This window comes from Cyprinodon tularosa, unplaced genomic scaffold (genome assembly GCF_016077235.1).
Source record: "Cyprinodon tularosa strain WSP-4 unplaced genomic scaffold, ASM1607723v1 ctg376, whole genome shotgun sequence".
NCBI lineage: Eukaryota > Metazoa > Chordata > Actinopteri > Cyprinodontiformes > Cyprinodontidae > Cyprinodon > Cyprinodon tularosa.
The window spans coordinates 183,941-199,142 of record NW_024039092.1 but is presented as its reverse complement, the minus strand read 5'-3'; the positions used below and the strand labels follow the sequence as shown (position 1 = coordinate 199,142).

General features: G+C 39.5%; 1 protein-coding gene across 1 annotated transcript; it reads right to left on the bottom strand.

The window, feature by feature from the left end:
* Positions 1 to 3,323: 3,323 nt before the first annotated feature.
* On the bottom strand, positions 3,324 to 4,805 carry LOC119790959 (nuclear factor 7, brain-like). The gene has a single exon (XM_038296736.1). It carries the CDS (start codon positions 4,452 to 4,454, stop codon positions 3,324 to 3,326), a length of 1,131 nt encoding a protein of 376 aa, XP_038152664.1. The 5' UTR covers positions 4,455 to 4,805.
* Positions 4,806 to 15,202: the final 10,397 nt, after the last annotated feature.

Sequence of the window (15,202 nt, the reverse complement as noted above, 5' to 3'; positions counted from 1 at the left end):
ATCAGAGCAAACAAGGAGTAATGCTCACTAAAAAAAGCACTAGGTATAGAGAATACAAACCTTTTGATTATATCCTACATTTACAAAGTGAATTATCTCATTCCAGATAAAATAAGATAAAATAATATGACTAACCTTGTCATAAATGCTCGGAAATCCCAGTATTTTTTTAATATTTGCCTCAGGTCCCTCACCTCTGCTGCTCTCAGCACAGTGAATAGATTAGCTGGTGCAAAAATAGGGACTGGATATGAACCTGGCATGTCATTATATGTTAGCATTAAGGTTGTGTTTAAAACGATGACTGGGTTTTTATCTCCATGGTATTTTTATATATACATAAGTGGAATGGAGTTGAGTTTTAATGTCTGTCATTTTGTAGCATGAAAATTTGGGGATAAGGAGTGATAGCATGTAAAGTCACTGAGATGCATGAGTCTCACACCCAATGGGTGAGAGTTGACAGCCCTGTTAAATGTAGAGTTGATGTTTAACCAGGATGATAGCATGTTTATGATCACAATCAGAGCTGGACATTGACTCTCTGCCCAGATAGAACTTCCTGCACTTTGAGCTTTATTATCCTCCATCATGGAGGAGCTGCAGGAGCTCTGCAGGCCGACAGAAACCAGAACATGAGGACTCTGGACCCAGTTCTGTTCTGGATCCAGTTTACTGTCAGACTCAACAGAGCTGCTCATTAAAAGACAGACTGATAGAAAAAATAATCACAGCTCTGCTGAAACAAAGCTGATCAGTTTTGGACACTGACTTGTCTTAGCTGTGAAATGAATATGAAGCAGGAATAAAAATGGACATATATAACTGCATCCTGTGTTGGTTGGACTGGATTAATCTGCTGTTTGGAAATCACTGAACTGCTTAGTTTGAATTCAACAAGAAACAAACAGAATAATCAGAGTCTAAAATGAAGTGACTGGTCAAATCTGTGTCTCCATCCAATCCCATTCAGTGTAGAACTGTACAGACAGCAGAGTCCAAGACATGATACAGATGTGAGAACTGCTGTCTGGAAACAAGTCAAACTGAGACGGTTCCTCACCTCTATGCTCTATTAATCACCTGTCTCTATGGAGATATGCAGATATTTGAAACACAGATGTTCATAATAATCAGTCCTATTTAGGTCTGTCAGTTTGAATTAATCGTTCTGATTTATTTTGGATCATTTCCAAAGAGAAAACAGCAGTTCTGTTGTTTTACTTTAATGTTGAACAGCTGATTGGAGCATCTACAATCAGAGATTCAACATTTTCATCTTCAGGGTTGATTTATGATTTATTCTGACTTTACTAACATAAACAGATTCATGTTATGATCAATATTCTGGATTATAGCATCTATTTTCAAGATTATTAAACTCAGAAACACTTGTTTATGATTGTTTCAATCTATCAGTTTTATATCTGTGCAGCTTCCAAAGTTTTTAGTGAGTTGAGTTTAACTCAAATGAAAATATAGAAGAAATATGAAAATAAAATAAAACAACCTGATTTATTGTAGAGAGTTTCTAAGATCAAGAATGGAACAGACAAATATTTATATTTATGTACTTTATTAAGTAGAAACTTTAAAGGGATAGTTCGGGATTTTTGACATGAATATGCTGATGAAGGTTCTCAGTCATCCAGGTCATAGTCATTCCGTAAAAATTCAAAAAATATCCACTGGACTTGGTTTTCAAGATTTGAAGACGTTTCGCCACCTCTCCAGGAAGCTTTCTCAATTCAGTTTTGACATGAATCTGTATGGCATCCCCATCACCAGTGTCATGCAATCACACTGACTTACCCCTGGCAGCATCCTGTGAGCAGAGTTCTCGTCCAGCTTTGGTCAAGTCGAAAGTAGTCCGGCAGGTTTGCTAGACCCAGTGAAATAAAACGTTTCTCTTCCCAAAACATTATGTGTTCAAAAGAGCGATATTTTTGCATCCCAAAAACATTGTAGTGGAAAAAGTCACACGTCGTTATCACTTGGTCCTATTTTCTCTCTGTTCGTATCAGTGCGCGCGACACCATGACCTGACAGCTAGGGCCTACTAACCTGACAACAGCCAGATGCATGTCTCGCTCCGCCCAGCTAGGAGCTAGGCGGAGCGAGGCATGCATCTGGCTGTTGTCAGGTTAAGGGCCTACCTGTTTGATTCGCGATTGTTTACTACTGGGGAAGATGTCTGACTACGAGAGCGACGAGGAAAACATCGACTTCCACTTAGAGCCAAAGGGATATCTTTATGAACCCGAGTACACTGACGATGAACTTCGACAAATGGAGTTAGATCGGGCAGAAAGAGAGAGGGTGGACAGAGAAGTGATGGAAGCTGAAGCCGGAGCCGCAGGAGCCTCAGCTGGAGCTGCGATATTCAGGGTGGCCGACAAATCATGGTGCACTTGTTTCAAGTGCGAATTAATGCAGACAGAGGTGGATGCTACTGTTGCCACGAGTGGGATTTAGTAATGCCCGAGATACAGAACCTTTCCATTGATGAGGATGTCAGAGTTGCAGCAGCTGCTCTCTGCATCACAAACAACAGCGACTTTCCTGCCCTCCTCAAAGTTGAGCTCGCTGTCAGAATGACGGCGCGCACTGATACGAACAGAGAGAAAATAGGACCAAGTGATAACGACGTGTGACTTTTTCCACTACAATGTTTTTGGGATGCAAAAATATCACTCTTTTGAACACATAATGTCTTGGGAAGAGAAACGTCTTATTTCGCTGGGTCTAGCAAACCTGCCGGACTACTTTCGGCTTGACCAAAGCTGGACGAGAACTCTGCTCACAGGATGCTGCCAGGGGTAAGTCAGTGTGATTGCATGCCACTGGTGATGGGGATGCCATACAGATTCATGTCAAAAATCCCGAACTATCCCTTTAAGGTGTTCTAAACGATTCACAAAACTTTTTATGAGATTATATTTTAGATTAAATCAATGTTTTCTTGACATTAGTACCTAAGAATACTCCATGTATCTTAGAATTCGATATTAGATTTTCTATTTTTGGAGAAATTATTCAGTAGAAAATTATATTGTGACAAACTTTAATTAAACCAAACTGAATTTATTGAAACCTTGAAAATGGGTTAAATATTGTAATTAAAAAGTAATAAAGGAGTCAAGAAAATAAAAAACAAAAATCTCATTGCTCAGAGGTTGCTAACAAAACAAATAATGACTTTACATCTTTATTTAAAATCAAATAAAATTAAATAAAATCATTAAAATTGTAATTTACATTTAACAATAATTTTCCAACATTAAAAAAATCTAAAGTATTTTTCCAAACACATTCAAATCAGATTAACTGATTTTGATGTCAGATGTTTTAGCATTAGCAGATTTTTCAACAGCTAAAAAAGGAAAAAGTTTCTCAGTGAAAGTGTCTCTGTGAGTGTAGATAAGAGACATGTCTTCAGGGTCGTAGAAGGACACCTCCCCCCTGTCATAGGCCAGCTGGACTCTGATCCTCTGGAGACTCTTCTTCACTTTGAGAATCTGACCAACAACATTATTGTATTTTCCATCACGAAGCCACAAACACCAGATTCCATATTTTGGTGAAACACATCTCTCTCCCTTCCTGTCAACAGACTCTTTAACCAAACCAACAGTCCAGAAAGGATGATCTCCAACCTCCACCTCCCAGCTGTGTTTCCCTGAGCTGAAGCCCTCAGAACCAAAAACACTGGTGTACTTAGTGTTTCTCTCTGGATTATCAGGAAGCTTCTGATCTGTGTCTCCATATCTCACACTGGTCAGATCATCAGACAGTTGTAGTCGTCCATAAGCAGTGTTTGGGTCCAGAATGACAGGGCTGAAGTGGACCTTGTCCTTCATCTTCTCCCAGACTCTGAAGGACAGGTTGCCCAGGTGTTTGGCCACATCTATCAGAGCTCCTGAGACCAGCTGTGGATCTGACAGTGAGCTCTGGGCTCTGGCTCTGCTCTGAGTGGCTTTATAACTGCTGAGGAACGACACCTGGTCTTTCTGCAGGTCTTCTTCAACAGCAGAGATACTGTCTGACAGAGAGGAGATCTGCTCCTGAATCCTCTTCATCTCTCTGCTGATAGTCTTCCCCTTCTGCTCCTCTTCCTCCCTCAGAGCTGCCAGTCTGGACTCCTCTTCCTCTCTCAGGAACTGGTGGAGCTTGTTGAACTCTGCTCTGATCTGTCTCTCTGTGGACAACAGCTGCTTCTTAGAGTGTTCAATCACATCATTGTATGTTTTCTCCACCTGTTTGTGTTTGTTCCTCTTGTCCTGCAGAGACTTTAAGTCAGATTTCAGCTGCTCCTTCAGCTCACTGACTGCTTGTTCTACAGGAACCACTTTGTGACTCTGGTGGAGAGAAAACTCACAGACAGGACACACAGCTCTCTGCTCGTCTTTACAGAAAAGTTTAGGGTCTTCTTGGTGTTTACTGCAGACCACCATCAGCTGCTTTTCTCATCTTTCTGTCTCAGATGATCCAGATTTCTGTCTTCCAGCAAAAATATCAGCCACTTTCTTCAGTCCAAAATTTATTATCAGACCATCCTTGGAAGATTTTCTTTTGCAGATGGGACAGTTCTTGTTTCCAGTTTTTTCCCAGAATTTCTTCAGGCAGTTTGAACAGAAGCTGTGGTTGCAGCTCAGAGACACTGGATCTCTGAAAGTCTCTGAACACACATGGCAGCTCAGGAAACTTTCCATAGCTCTCTCTGCCATTTTCCAATGAATTGTTTCAACAGCAGGACTCACCAAAGTTTCAGCTTCTCCTTAAAATCCTCTATATATTTCTCTCTTTTTCCAGCAGAGATCTAACACCCAGTAATGGCGTCTCAGCTCTCAGTTCAATAACGTCTGAAAATACTTTCAGTTTCTTTAACCTGTTATTCAACTTTTAAATAAAACAATCTGTCTTGTCAGTTTGCCTCCAGCAGGTGGTGCTGTTGCAGCATCTTTCATAGCTAAATGGCTAAACTTTCTATTGCTAAAGATTAACTTGAATAATTTCTTTCTCACTATTCTTACCCACTCTTTAACATTTCAACTTACAGTAAACATATAAATTAAAATAAAACTATATATATATATATATATATATATATATATATATATATATATATATATATATATATATATATATATATATATATATATATATATATATATATATATATATATATATATATATATATATATATATTTTTTTTTTTTTTTTTTTTTTTTTTTTTTTTTTTTGCCCCACTGTATATAAATATTCAGTGGGGCAAAAAAGTATTTAGTCAGCCACCAATAGTGCAAGTTCTCCCACTTAAAAAGATGAGAGAGGCCGGTAATTTTCATCATAGATATACCTCAACTATGAGAGACAAAATGAGAAAAAAAAAATCCAGAAAATCACATTCTCTGATTTTTAAAGAATTTATTTGCGAAATATGGTGGAAAATAAGTATTTGGTCAGTTACAAACAAGCAAGATTTCTGGCTCTCACAGACCTGTAACTTCTTCTGTAAGAGGCTCCTCTGTCCTCCACTCGTTACCTTCATTAATGGCACCTGTTTGAACCCGTTATCAGTATAAAAGACACCTGTCAACAACCTCAAACAGTCACACTCTAAACTCCACCATGGCCAAAACTAGAGAGCTGTCAAAGGACACCCGAAACAAAATTATAGACCTGCACCAGGCTGGGAAGTCTGAATCTGCAATAGGCAAACAGCTTGGTGTGAAGAAATCAACTGTGGGATCAATTATTAGAAAATGGAAAACATACAAGACCACTGATAATCTTCCTCGATCTGGGGCTCCACGCAAGATCTCACCCCGTGGGGTCAAAATGATCACAAGAACGATGAGTAAAAATCCCAGAACCGAACCACACGGGGGGAGCTAGTGAATGACCTGCAGAGAGCTGGGACCAAAGTAACAAAGGCTACCATCAGTAACACACTATGCCGCCAGGGACTCAAATCCTGCAGTGCCAGACGTGTCCCCCTGCTTAAGCCAGTACATGTCAAGGCCCGTCTCAAGTTTGCTAGAGAGCATTTGGATGATCCAGACGATGACTGGGAGAATATCATATGGTCAGATGAAACCAAAATAGAACTTTTTGGTAAAAACTTTACTCGTCGTGTTTGGAGGAGACACTGCATGAAAAGTGAGATTTTCGTCCCCGTAAACCCCCGTAAACTCCCGCAGATCTCCCTGATTTTCGTCAGTTTCCGACAATTTGCTATCCGCGCTTGTCCGCGTTTGTCGTGCCACAAATTGTTGGAAACGGACTCTGACGTATGTGGAGAGCGATCAGCTGTACTAATGGCCCTAATTAGCATATGAATGCAGTAAACCCGCGCGGCTGGCCAGGTCTGGCTTGAATAACCTACTCAGTATTGGCTGAAACCACTATTCTCAAACAAGTAAAATCGCTCGTGATTGGCAGCAAAACCAAACGTGGCCACGCCAGGCTTTAATTTTCTTACTGAGTATTGGACGGAACCACTTCTTTTTAAACAAGTAAAGTCGCTCGTGATTGGTTGGCATATATATATATATGTACATATAAATTTACATATATATATATATATATATATATATGAATATATATTTATTCATTCATATATTTATTCATTCATATGCTGTGTATTTATGTTATCCTACACTACTACACAATTATTAGGCTACCATCAAGGACATGAATGAATTTATACAGGAAATGAACATTTGCCAGGAAGCTGTTTATGCAAAGAAAGAGCTTTATTAAAACACACACAACTATATACAACGAGTATCCAAACACATGCGTATCTAAAAATTACAACTCCGTGAACCGTCCGTTTGCTTCCTCGGGGTTGGAGGTAACTGGCAGCATTCCCTCCGAGGCAGGTCCTATGTGCAGACGCCTACTGTGCGTGGCCCTGTACTTCGGCATCGCTTCTAACCGGGACTGCAGCTTAACACAGAGTTCAGTGAGATCCGGCCTACGAAATAGCGGCGACCGTACAATCCATCCAGAGACACCGCCGACGACGCCATCTTCTTCGTCGGACATGAGGCTGACGGTGGCGGACTTCCAGAGTTCCACTTCCTCATCTGCTAGCACACTCTGCCTCGCTTTCAGCAGCTGAAAAAAAAAACAATGAATCTGCGCACTGCGTATGGACACAACACATCTATCAATGCACCTGAAAAATAGTCACCAAATAAAGTCTTACCCTCTTTCTTCTGGCCCGACTCGGAGCAGATTACTTGGCAGCCTCCGCACGCAGCGTGTTGGCTGGTTGCGTATATCTGAAGCTCCTGCGTACCGTCTGAAAATACGTCTTACAGGCAGCTGGAAAACAATTAAATGAGAGTGGTATGAATAAAAAATCAAACGCAAGTCACAGTAACAAGGAAGGATAAAACATTAAAACAAGTCACTTACACACAATGTCGTCTTTATCAACATCGTGCAAATCTGGACTTGCTGATATGACTCCGAGCAAATAGGAGGTCTGTGAAAACAAAATGTACAGCTATGATCGGTATCTATCCGTATCCATTTCCTTTTACCGCAGAATGAAAGCATATTCTTTAAATCTTACCCTTGCTCCGGTTCATAGCGCCTGCAATTAGTCTCCGAGTTGTGAAGACGGCGTACAGCTTCCTGTGAATCACAAAAAATACACTTTAATAAAGCTTGTTCTTGCAAGGCTACTATTAGCCGTGGCTTTAGGCTAGGCTGTTATTAGCCGTAGCTTTAGGCTAGGCTGCTATTAGCCGTAGCTTTGGGCTAGGCTGTTATTAGCCGTAGCTTTAGGCTAGGCTGCTATTAGCCGTAGCTTTGGGCTAGGCTGCTATTAGCCGTAGCTTAGGCTAGGCTGCTTTTAGCTTAGCAGGCAGTAATCGAACATATATTTACCGCAAGCATCTCTTCTTTGAGTTAGTCTTGTTCGATGCAGAGTTGCCATCGCGTCCAAGAGGAGTTTTACCCCGAAATCACCCATTCTCCGCTCCAGACCGCCTGCACAAAGCAAAGCATACATCCTCCACTGTGGCTGCAGACCGCGCCGCTGAGTTTCTTGGAGATCGTAGAGAGCATGCGCGAGATGAACCAGGGTTTCCGCGGATCAATAAAAATAATTAAAAAATCATTCTTTTTTTTTTTTAAATCAAGGCCTTAATTGGCACTAAAATTATTTAAATATGTTTATCGAAGTATTTATAATTCTTTAATAAAAAATGCTTATAAAAACAATTTCGTCAGATATATTATATTGCTCCAGGCGGAGAAAAAGCTAGAGGATATATATATACGTATATACACTATATTGCCAAAAGTATTTGCTCACCTGCCTTGACTCACATATGAGCTTAAGTGACATCCCGTTCCTAATCCATAGGGTTCAATATGACGTCGGTCCACCCTTTGCAGCTAGAACAGCTTCAACTCTTCTGGGAAGGCTGTCCACAAGGTTTAGGAGTGTGTTTATGGGAATTTTTGACCATTCTTCCAGAAGCGCATTTGTGAGGTCGCACACTGATGTTGGACGAGAAGGCCTGGCTCTCAGTCTCCGCTCTAATTCATCCCAAAGGTGTTCTATCGGGTTGAGGTCAGGACTCTGTGCAGGCCAGTCAAGTTCATCCACACCAGACTCTGTCATCCATGTCTTTATGGACCTTGCTTTGTGCACTGGTGCACAGTCATGTTGGAAGAGGAAGGGGCCAGCTCCAAACTGTTCCCACAAAGTTGGGAGCATGGAATTGTCCAAAATGTCTTGGTATGCTGAAGCATTCAGAGTTCCTTTCACTGGAACTAAGGGGCCAAGCCCAGCTCCTGAAAAACAACCCCACACCATAATCCCCCCTCCACCAAACTTTACACTTGGCACAATGCAGTCAGACAAGTACCGTTCTCCTGGCAACCGCCAAACCCAGACCCGTCCATCAGATTGCCAGATGGAGAAGCGCGATTCGTCACTCCAGAGAACGCGTCTCCACTGCTCTAGAGTCCAGTGGCGGCGTGCTTTACACCACCGCATCCGACGCTTTGCATTGCACTTGGTGATGTATGGCTTGGATGCAGCTGCTCGCCCATGGAAACCCATTCCATGAAGCTCTCTGCGCACTGTTCTTGAGCTACATGAAGTTTGGAGGTCTGTAGTGATTGACTCTGCAGAAAGTTGGCGACCTCTTCGCACTATGCGCGTCAGCATCCGCTGACCCCGCTCCGTCAGTTTACGTGGCCTACCACTTCGTGGCTGAGTTGCTGTCGTTCCCAAACACTTCCATTTTCTTATAATACAGCTGACAGTTGACTGTGGAATATTTAGGAGCGAGGAAATTTCACGACTGGATTTGTTGCACAGGTGGCATCCTATCACAGTTCCACGCTGGAATTCACTGAGCTCCTGAGAGCGACACATTCTTTCACAAATGTTTGTAAAAACAGTCTGCATGCCTAGGTGCTTGAATTTATACACCTGTGGCCATGGAAGTGATTGGAACACCTGATTCCAATAATTTGGATGGGTGAGCAAATACTTTTGGCAATATAGTGTATGTGTGTGTGTGTGTTTACATACATACAGGAGTCATGGAACTCTGCTTACAGCTCCTTCGTATTTCATGTACACTAATAACTTATGTACATGGTTCTTGTTGATGGCATTAAAATCATTTCAAATAGCATTAAAATAGCATTAAATTAGAGCAAGGGCGTAGGTTTGATTTGAACTTTGGTAGGGACACTATTGGTCGGGTGTCATTGGTGCTATGCATTATGCATGCCCTTTTTTATGCTCGATGTGAGAATCCGTACTGATAAGAGGAATTCATTGTTAAAAGAGAAAAGCAGCATTTTGCTCCATTAATAAAAATTTTATAAGCTCTACACTCATTAGACGCTGTTTATCAATATTTGAAGTATCACCGGCTCTGATGAATGTGGAATTAGGACTGTTTTCCACTTTGAAAATGGTTTCATTGGAACGACTAACACAGAAGGTAAATACAGAATTTTCTTTTGAAGATATAGAATTGTGCAGAGTTAAACCCCACTGTTATATTTTTACCTACTATCCTCTCTCTGTATCGAGCAAAATAATACATTCATTAAGATATTAACTACACTATAAAAGTTGAACATCTGGGCTGTAGTTACTCTGTGTAGCCCATTTGATGTATTTTATCTGGGGCTGAAAAAATGAATCGTATTAATTATTTCAATAATCGTCAACTAATTTAGTATGTGATTCATCATTAACTGGAGTATAGAGACCCTAAAACATACAGTAATATAAATGTCAAATATTTATATTTCATGCATCATTATTACTGGATATCTGTGTTTCCTATAATCATATAATGTACATGGGCGTAGGTTTGCATAGGGACCATAGGGACATGTCCCTACCAAAATTTTGAACCGACCTAATTGTCCCTACCAATAATTTGATGTGAGCAACATGTTTATAATTTACAGCAGTAGTTGTTGCAGCAGTGGCTTCTTTTCCTCTCGCAGCTCCTCTGCCTGCTCTCTCCTGTCCCTTTCATGTAGCAGCGCATGGAACTTTGCTGCGCTGTTTAACTCAACTCTCATTGGTTGTTCTGCCTTAAGTTCCGCCTTCTCTCTTTCTGATTGGCTGTTTTCTAGTCCGTGTGTGCTTGGAGTACAAAATTGAAAATTTATTCACACTAGAATGCAGCGGTTACTACAATTAATATTAGGCTACAAAACTAGTTCCAATTAAAAAAATGAATATCATGTACACTAAAAAACAAAAACCTTTTTTTTTTCTTTTATAAAACGAAATATTCTGAGTCAGCCAGGAGTTCTGAAGACTGCTGGAAAAATGGGCAAATAAAGGCTGTAAGCCATCAACATTTCTGATTCTTAGCCACAGCCAACTAAAAAAGAAAATGTGAGGGTTTCCTTTTTACCGATATTTAGTTGATATTACTGTTTTCATTTTTTGATTACTCTTTGAGGAAGTTCAGGTATAATTATTAGCAGGTGTTATTTCTCTTATAGAGTATAACAAGAAGAAATGGCGCCTAAACATCTGCTTTGTTTTTGTTTAAAAAGCATAATTAGGGTTCCACATAATGATAGTAATTTAATTGACTATTTATACTTCTAGAAATAGGATAAAGACAAGAACAAACAGAGGAACATTATTAACATTGATTTTATCTTACATAGATTTCCACTCGGTCCATAAGTAAATTAGTACAAACATTAATGTCTGGTAAATAATGCTCAAATCTTGCTGTTTATTGTTGGATATTATTAAATTACAGATAAGATAGTGTTACATTGTTTTTATAATTGTTAAAAGTGATTTTATATTTGAATAAACTTAGGCACATTCTTAGTGTTGTGTTTGTAGATGATACCACTAAAAAGAAAATATACATAAGGAGCTATTTAAACAGTCAGACAGTAAGCAATATAGGATGATGATAAAAGGTTGTGTTTCATTTAATCCTTTACTATTAAAAATGCACTTATACATTATATGATTATAGGAAACACAGATATCCAGTAATAATGATGCATGAAATATAAATATTTGACATTTATATTACTGTATGTTTTAGGGTCTCTATACTCCAGTTAATGATGAATCACATACTAAATTAGTTGACGATTATTGAAATAATTAATACGATTCATTTTTTCAGCCCCAGATAAAATACATCAAATGGGCTACACAGAGTAACTACAGCCCAGATGTTCAACTTTTATAGTGTAGTTAATATCTTAATGAATGTATTATTTTGCTCGATACAGAGAGAGGATAGTAGGTAAAAATATAACAGTGGGGTTTAACTCTGCACAATTCTATATCTTCAAAAGAAAATTCTGTATTTACCTTCTGTGTTAGTCGTTCCAATGAAACCATTTTCAAAGTGGAAAACAGTCCTAATTCCACATTCATCAGAGCCGGTGATACTTCAAATATTGATAAACAGCGTCTAATGAGTGTAGAGCTTATAAAATTTTTATTAATGGAGCAAAATGCTGCTTTTCTCTTTTAACAATGAATTCCTCTTATCAGTACGGATTCTCACATCGAGCATAAAAAAGGGCATGCATAATGCATAGCACCAATGACACCCGACCAATAGTGTCCCTACCAAAGTTCAAATCAAACCTACCCCCTTGAAATTATAAACATGTTGCTCACATCAAATTATTGGTAGGGACAATTAGGTCGGTTCAAAATTTTGGTAGGGACATGTCCCTATGGTCCCTATGCAAACCTACGCCCATGAATTAGAGTCACTCATTCCTGTATGAACCCTGTGAGCGCTTAATTTAATATGACATATTAAAAAAATCCCATCATCATCCAGCATATGTTCAGTTTCTGCCCAAATATATATATATATATATATATATATATATATATATATATATATATATATATATATATATATGTAGATTTTTGTAACGGGGATAAGGATAATTCAAAACTGCTTTTTTTGAATGAACTTGTTCTCTACTTCCAAACTCAGCATCTCTTTTCATTCCTGTAATAAGAAGTTTCTTTTGAACGGATTTGATTAAAGTTTAAGTCCCTCGGTATAGAATAAACCAATAGTTTGGATCCAATCATTTAAATAAACGGTGTTAGTTTTTTTTTATATATATATAAGAATTGTGCTATAATTTCTAGTCACCAATCTGTTGCTGCTATATTTTAATTTGACGAACTGGAATTTGTCGATGTTCTTTTTCCTGTTTGGTGCGATTGCAATTGCGGATCTTGACCTGGCCGGACCTTATGACCACAGTGTACCAATCTTCTGATGGCTACTTCCAGCAGGATAATGCGCCATGTTATGAAGTGAATCATCTCAGACTCATTTCTTGAAACTTTTCCACTTAAGTAATTGTGAATTGAGCATATTGACAGACAACATTTTATTTTTTATCTTAAATGCAATTTTTTTTTAAATAATTACTGCTCTAAATGTATTGCTCTGTCAGCTAAAGATCTGTTTTGGTCTCTATACTTTAATTAAATAAATCAATTCTAGCTAAAATGTAAGAGGCTATACTGAGCCTGATCTCTTTGTATCAGAGATTTTCTTACCTTTTAGAAAAATGTCACTTGGAGTAAAACCCCCCCTGCAACTCTGATTTGCATTTGTATAGCTCACAGCATGTTCATTTACATGTTAAAGCCTCCCCTAGAATTCCATGGGGGGGAGGCATGGGGGGAACACTGCCTAAGAAAGTCCACGTCAATTTCTGACTGAGAGAGAATGCTGAGTTACATCCAAAGAACACCATACCTACAGTGAAGCATGGGGGTGGAAACATCATGCTTTGGGGCTGTTTTTCTGCTAAGGGACCAGGACGACTGATCCGTGTGAAGGAAAGAATGAATGGGGCCATGTATCGTCAAATTTTGAGTGAAAACCTCCTTCCATCAGCAAGGGCATTGAAGATGAAGCGTGGCTGGGTCTTTCAGCATGACAATGATCCCAAACACACCGCCCGGGTAACGAAGGAGTGGCTTCGTAAGAAGCATTTCAAGGTCCTGGAGTGGCCTAGCCAGTCTCCAGATCTCAACCCCATAGAAAATCTTTGGAGGGAGTTGAAAGTCCGTGTTGCCCAGCGACAGCCCCAGAACATCACTGCTCTAGAGGAGATCTGCATGGAGGAATGGGCCAAAATACCAGCAACAGTGTGTGAAAACCTTGTGAAGACTTACAGAAAACGTTTGATCTCTGTCATTGCCAACAAAGGGTATATAACAAAGTATTGAGATTAACTTTTGTTATTGACCAAATACTTATTTTCCATCATATTTGGCAAATAAATTCTTTAAAAAACAGACAATGTGATTTTCTGGATTTTTTTTTCTCATTTTGTCTCTCATAGTTGAGGTATATCTACATGTATGATGAAAATTACCGGCCTCTCTCATCTTTTTAACCTTCCTATGGTGTTAGGGTCCCTACGGACCCGTTTTGAGTTTTAGCATGCATAAAAGTACATCATACATTTGTTTTTTGCATTGAAACTTTTTGACTTTGTCAAGGACTTCCATTTTAACAAAGTAAAATCAAATTTAATTTTTTTACTAAATTATAAAGTGCTCTGGTGAAAAAAATTACTTTTGTGGTGTTCGGGTCATTTTTGACCCGGTTAAAATTGTTGATTATAAAACAATAAAAAATGCCTAAAATGTAATCATGAACACACAATCAACCAACAGGATCTTCCTTCAACCACTTCAGCTTAATTTAGGGCCTTTTGTCTTTGCCTTTTTGTGAAAACAAACAAAGGGAGACATGTCCAGGCTTGTCAAGCCATTTGAGTGTAGAGGTGGTGACTTGAAGAGTACACATCGCCAATTCACAGGATGCAACAATGAGGAGAAGATTCACTGTAAATAAAGCTTTGGATCACATCTTTGCTGCAAATGAGGCAGAGGACACAGGATTTTAGCGATGGAGATGAGCAGGCCTCTGAGAACGGGCAACAATGTCTCTTTGGACGTTTCAGATGATCTCAAGAGTCCTCAGATTTGACAATCGATACACCAGAGCAAAATCTGACAAGCTTGCTCCCATCAGGGATGTTTGGGAGAGATGGGTGCAACTCCTTCCACTGATGTTCAACCCAGGGCCAGAGGTGACAGTGGATGAACGTTTTCTCCCTTTTTGAGGAAAATGCCCGTTCCGGCAATATATGCCCAGCAAGCCAGGCAAATATGGCATAAAAATCTGGGCAGCCTGTGATGCTAAAACAAGCTATGAGTGGAACCTACAGATTTACACAGGGAAATCTGCAAGATGCATCCCTGAAAAAACAAGGAAAACGGGTAGTCCTCGATTTGACTACTGGACTGCAGGGTCACAAAATCACTTGTGACAATTTTTTTACATGCTATGACCTTGGACAAGAACTTCTCAGGAGGAAACTCACCATGGTGGGCACCATAAAAAAAAATAAACCTGAGCTGCCCGCTGAAATGTGGCTGGTGAAGGACAGGAGGAGTGGACAATCTGGACAAATTGACTGCCACCTACAATTGCCAGCGAATGACCAGGAGGTGGCCAATGGTTGTGTTTTACAACATCCTCAATGTGTCTGCATACAATGCATTTGTGTTATGGACCCATATTCACCAAGGGTGGAATTCAACCCAAAACACTAAGTGGAGAATGTTTCTTGAGGAGCTCATGAATTCCCTTGT